Here is a 5,819-nt window from a genome sequence, read left to right as displayed (position 1 = left end):
TGTGGGGGGGGGGGGCGGCTGCTTTCAGTCTCTCCTGACCAGGTTCAGGGTGTCTCTTCCTCAGCCGCGGCACCACGACCGGGGGCCTCAGCACCGGGCTCCCAAGCCAAGAGGCTCTCGGGCACCTTTTCTGTTTTTAAGGTGTTTGAATTTGCTCCACCCACTAGTCCAAAATGGTTCATGCTGTAGGCCAAGGAACGCCATAGCTAGCCTCAGCTACAGATTTAAGCCTTCCTGAGAGGGCACGCAGAAGGGAAAGGCGCATGGCTTAGGAATATATTTTCCTAAAAGCATTTTAGTTGCCAGGGAAAAAAAAAAAAATGCGTAAGGGCCCAGACCTCCTTCCCTCACCTCTCTCCTGTTCTGAAAAAATTTGCCTACACTACAAACCCCGTTTTTAAGGATTTCTGAGCCCTATTCTCTGCCCAACCCATCATACCGTCCCCATGAAGAAAAACATCATTAAGTTACTGGTTAGGCACGGACTGGGTGTGAAACTCCCCAAAGGAGGAGGCAGCAAACACTGCTGGGGCAGGGCAGCTGTGTGGTATGCTGTACAATAAGCTGGATGGGCCCCAACCTGCCTCTGTGCAACTGCTGCATTATCATTTTACGTACACCAAGATAAGGCTCCTATTACTGCTCTGCTCATTTTCATTTCACTTGAAGACTTACAACTCTCACAACATTGTATGTAGTGCTGTCACGTAACTGCTGTGGAATGGTAATTCCTACTCAAGTATCCCTAAGGAGTGGTTTCCTCTGCTTAAGACTTTGTAACAGAATTCAGTTTCAAGGTCCCCACAGCTCAAAAAATACTTTTAAACCCCTTCTGGGGTAAAACATCATCGTCTGCAATTTAAAAGTAAGCAATTCTGTAACTAGAAGAGAAGGTGACAGCTTACAAAAGCCAGGAGGAATTGTGTTTGTTCACCACCTCTGGAGAGGTTAGCTTTATTTACACATACATATTTGTATGTCCTAGCATTCAATCATGTAACTCCCTTGAACATACACCCTTATAGAAACCCCTACACAGAGATCAAGCTAACTGTCCTTTAGCATCCGGGGTTAAAAATCTTCATAGATTGAAAAATCGTGAACCACTGTCTTCAAATACCTGCTTCTCAAAGCACAAAACTGAGTCATGACAGGGTGTTGAGAGCGGAGCACAGCATCCAGTTTATAGGAAGCTCCCAGAAGAGCCCAAGCCCTTAGCCTTCTGTGATCACCCACTCCTGCAGCCAGTCAGGGGGGTCTGAGACATAGCACGGGGGAGTTGAGAGAACTTTCACTGTAAATCAGTACTGAAGGCACTGTCTCCTTCAGTAACAAGGGGAAAAACTTATGTTAAGGGAAAAGCGGAGCTGGAAAAATCTAGGAGCTTAATAAAATTGTATGTATAACTTTCCCAGACAAACTGCCGACGAAGCCATAGGAGGCCCTAGACCAGTGGTTTGCAGCAAGACAGGCAGACTTCATGGGTCAGAAATAACTCCAACCCTGGTGGATGAGCTCAGGCCATACAGGAGCAACCCAGGCATCTGTGCGCTTGGACCAAAGCCCAGGCACAGCAGAACAGGTCTGGCTGGAGTTGGACTTGCTCATGAGCCTTTTCGTACTGCTACCGTCCACAGCTCTGCTGTCAGCTTCAAGCGATACGCTGCAAGGCTCCGTGTCTCACTAGTGCTCCCTACTGCTTGTGCAAGCTTCACTTAAGAGGGCGTCTAGACCAGGAAGAGATCAAAGCCAAATCCCAGTAAGGACGGACAGTTATTCACACAGTATGAGTCTCCCAAGCACTGGCGCTTGCCAGTCTGGTTCTGCCTGTCATTTCACATTAAACGATAAAACTCTAGTTCAACTCCAAGCAGCACGGGCAGTAAGCCACTTGGTAACAGGCCATATCTCCTACGTAAACAGGCTTAGCTAAGGAACGTTTGTGCACAAGGTACATAAGCTAGCAGCAGTCCTAGGACTGCACTCAGAACTTCGCCCCACAGACACTAGCCCGTTTAGAAAAATGGCAAAGGTCATTCAATTTCATTGGCCATTGTTCAGCCTTCTCAAACCAACAGAAGACAACTAGCACAGTAGGTATCATCGATATATTTCACTGCAGTTAGTGGTTGAACGTTGAAGAACAAGGGTTAACATATGCCACAGTGAACACTAGAGAAGATGCCATCCCCAGCAGAGCTGACACAGGAGAAACGTAGCACTTCAACAACTTTCAGATTTCATAGTGCGTCACCACTGGTGGCTCTTTATTGGGGTCTCCTCCTCTCTCCAGATACAGGTCATTGAAGGGATATTGCTTCGGTCCCTACAAGCAGAGATAAAAGAGCGGCAAATTCACCACATTCACCAAGAAAATTAAGGGGTAAGGGGAAAATGTCTCATCTCATCCCATCCCACCCCCACCCAAATCAAGGCTTGTCATTTACGACTTAAATTTCTATTTCTTAAGTGCTTCAGCAGGAACATTAGACTACAAGGAAAGTAAATTCAGAGATAGAGTTCTTTGCATAAGCCCATGTCCTTCAACAGAAACATCAAGGTGGTCCTGCATTTAATCTTAACCAAGAGTTCATCTCACAGCATGAGGAGGACATATTGCAAAAGCTGTTTGTGTATGCAGATGTTATTTTTCAGAAGTACATTCCAAATGATCCAGATCGTGAGATATAACTAAAAACACAGCGCAAGAGAATGAAGCATCTCCCTCAAGCAGATGCACACAGGGAAGGAGACTACCTAGACCAAAGAAGGGATACTGTAAGAAGCATAGCTTAAAATTAGTTCCCCGTGAACAGGAACCGCTCACTGTGAAACAGAACCTGTGAGCTGAGCCAAGCCGGTCAACAGAACAACTCAGGCTGGATGAGGCCACAGGACATCCCTTGGCCCGTCCTCTGCGAGCGGCAGGGTTTTGCATTCACACTCATCACTCGGCTTCAGCAAAAGCATTCTTCTGGGCATCGGCAGCGACAAGAAACACAGCTGCTTTTCCTCCCTTTACCCAAGGGTGTCACTCACCACAGGCCTGTAAGACGGATAGATGCCTCCAAGACCAAACATGATCAGCATGGTACTCAAAAAGACAAGGAAGTGTTTGCGCATGGTGTGCCAGGGAACTGGAGTGGGAGATGTATCAACACGGTTCCGAATATACATGTCAAAGTCCCAGTGCATCTAAAGAACAAAGGAAAACCGCTGCACATTTACCAACAGTGCTCAAGCTGCTTTTATCAAGGGAAGGAGTGCTTTACAGTATTCACAAAACTGCCAGAAGCGCTTTCATCTCCTCATCGCAAGTGGAGATAAAGCCACAGAGGAGAGAAGTGATTTACTTACAGTCACAGCAAGTTGTCACTTACAGTAGAACTCAGGACTCCAAATTCCATCCTACACTATACCAGGCAATATGCTTAATTATAGGATAGCAGCAGCTTTTATTTATATACATAATCACTCCACCTTACATTTGTTCCCCAGCACTGCTGAAAAGGCAGTATAAAGGTATAAATCAGTACCCTCATTTATGGAAGTTCAGTCACACACCCAAACAGAAGTTGCAGTGTTATTTCAAACAAAGAAACAACTGCCTGCCACTTAGAAGCTGGTTCCTCAAAACAGGTAGAGCACCTGCCGCTGTTGCTCCGTGACAAGAGCAGGGCTGGTAGCAAGCTAATGCCCTTCCTGAGTGAAGCAGAAGGGTATTTAAGCTTCTGCCTTGAAGTATACCTAGGGAAGTCCCAAGCGTGTTCTGCCTATAGTCTCCTTTCACATTAACGAAAGCAGAGAACTCATTAATTCACAGCTCAAGTGCTGCCTCTAGCTCCCCAGCTTTCCCCTTTGCACACAGAGCCCTTTGCTATCAAACCCAGAGAGCCAGACTGAGCAGATTTCAGTTGTCTCAACAGAGGCATCTGCTGACACCTGGAACGCACCAGTATATTCCACTCGGTCCCCACTGCCAACCCCCTGCGCAAGGGTACCGATACAAGCCTTCCTGTACCGAGCACCACAACAACACAGAATCACCACGGGTGTTTTCATGTGCTTCTACGGTCATTACAACATGCAGTTTACTGTGGTACACGTGCTGTGATGCTCTGGCATGTTTATACTACAATATATTACATAATCTCTGCTTTTAGTAAGGAGAGCTCAAGCCAATTACCAAGTTCAGTAATCACAGTTAGGTTGCAGTCATTCACAGAAAGACCATGCACTAACTGAAAAGTTACTCCTGACAACGAGTTTGAGGAACTTGGATTTTGAAAGTTAACATAGGTGCTCTATTCATCCATTTCTCTTAAGGATATCTTGCAAACTTTCTTCAGAGAAAACCTCCTTATTTGTATTCTATCCCAAAACAACCCTGGAGTAATAAAGCAGCAATAGCTACTTCCATCGTACTAAAAGGACTTTAGTCAAACGATGGCTTCTTTGCTAAGTGATTCTGAACTAAGCTCTCATACTGAGTCAGATCAGGCAAAGAAAATGCATGAGACTTTCCTATTCCTACAGAGAAACTTAAGTTTGCAAAGTCTCCCTCCTCGTACGTAGTAAGATGTCAACATTCCTCAGCACTTTCAAAACATTTACCCTGATGGCCACAGCCTAAGTTTCCCTCCAACTGACTGTCCCTGCTTGCACTGGCAACACACACCTGCACTTGGGGATGCAATTGCACAAAGAATTAAACAGAAAGCACTAACAAGATGTGCACGTTAGCATTTAGTAACAGTAGCACTGCAATCATAACGAAAAGTGCTACTAGCATTCCTACCGTCTCTCCCCAGTTATGCCTCACGTCCGGCTGGTCCCACTGGTACCAGGGGTCTCTCTCATGAACGGACTTATCAGGGAGCTTGGGATAGTCACCAAACCTGGGAGAAACAGACAAAAAACCAAACACGCAACAAATCTGTATTAATTTAGATACGTTTTGTAGGAGACACCATAGGATAGGCCTATGGAAACGGAAGAGTTAAACTTTACTTTGTTTATAGCTCCTAATTCCTACCGTCTCTCCCCAGTTATGCCTCACGTCCGGCTGGTCCCACTCGTACCAGGGGTCTCTCTCATGAACGGACTTATCAGGGAGCTTGGGATAGTCACCAAACCTGGGAGAAACAGACAAAAAACCAAACACGCAACAAATCTGTATTAATTTAGATACGTTTTGTAGGAGACACCATAGGATAGGCCTATGGAAACGGAAGAGTTAAACTTTACTTTGTTTTTATAGCTCCTATGTATATACATTTTTTAAACGCATACATGTGGCTAGCACAACAATCATCACCTTGATACCAGTCATTGCAACAAACAGCGTTCCTCAGAGTGGCCTTTTGGGGCTATACTAGCTAGAAGAAAACGCAAGCTTAACTGAAATACAGAACCCTAGTCGCCTTGCATTACAACAGCGCACGAAGTCCCTCATACAGTATCTTATTCACACAGGCCTCCAACTCATTCCATTTGTTCCAGTTTTAAAACACCCATGCGTGCCTCCAAAGCCCTAAGCTCACAGCACAGCATCTCCAGGCGTTCAACAGAGACTACCAGCCTGCAGCACCTCCCCACAAAGCCGGGAGGTGCTGGCCTCGGCCCGCTCCCCGGCTGCAGGGGCACGGGACCCCCCCCAGCTCACCCAAAGCCGTCGTCGGGGTAGGGCTCGTAGTCTTCCACCCGCATGTTGTACTTCTTTGCAGCAGCCGCCCGCTCCTCCGGTGTCCGGGGGTACGGCCCGGGCATCAGGTCCTTGGACATCTCCGAGGCTGGCGGGAGAGCAACAAGGCGGGGTG

General features: G+C 46.7%; 1 protein-coding gene across 1 annotated transcript; it reads right to left on the bottom strand.

Annotated features, from left to right (window-relative positions):
• Nucleotides 1-2,093: 2,093 nt before the first annotated feature.
• On the bottom strand, nt 2,094-5,794 carry NDUFB8 (NADH:ubiquinone oxidoreductase subunit B8). Its single transcript, XM_009277707.2, has 4 exons — nt 5,666-5,794; nt 5,036-5,135; nt 3,040-3,195; nt 2,094-2,326 (listed from the first exon to the last, which is right to left on the bottom strand). The coding sequence occupies exons 1-4, from the start codon at nt 5,782-5,784 to the stop codon at nt 2,234-2,236; spliced, it is 468 nt and encodes a 155-aa protein (XP_009275982.1). The 5' UTR covers nt 5,785-5,794; the 3' UTR covers nt 2,094-2,233.
• Between the last annotated feature and the right edge of the window lie 25 nt (nt 5,795-5,819).

This window comes from Aptenodytes forsteri, unplaced genomic scaffold, assembly GCF_000699145.1.
Source record: "Aptenodytes forsteri isolate BGI_AS27 unplaced genomic scaffold, ASM69914v1 Scaffold15, whole genome shotgun sequence".
Classification (NCBI taxonomy): Eukaryota; Metazoa; Chordata; class Aves; order Sphenisciformes; family Spheniscidae; genus Aptenodytes; species Aptenodytes forsteri.
This window is presented reverse-complemented; position numbering and strand designations above follow the sequence as displayed.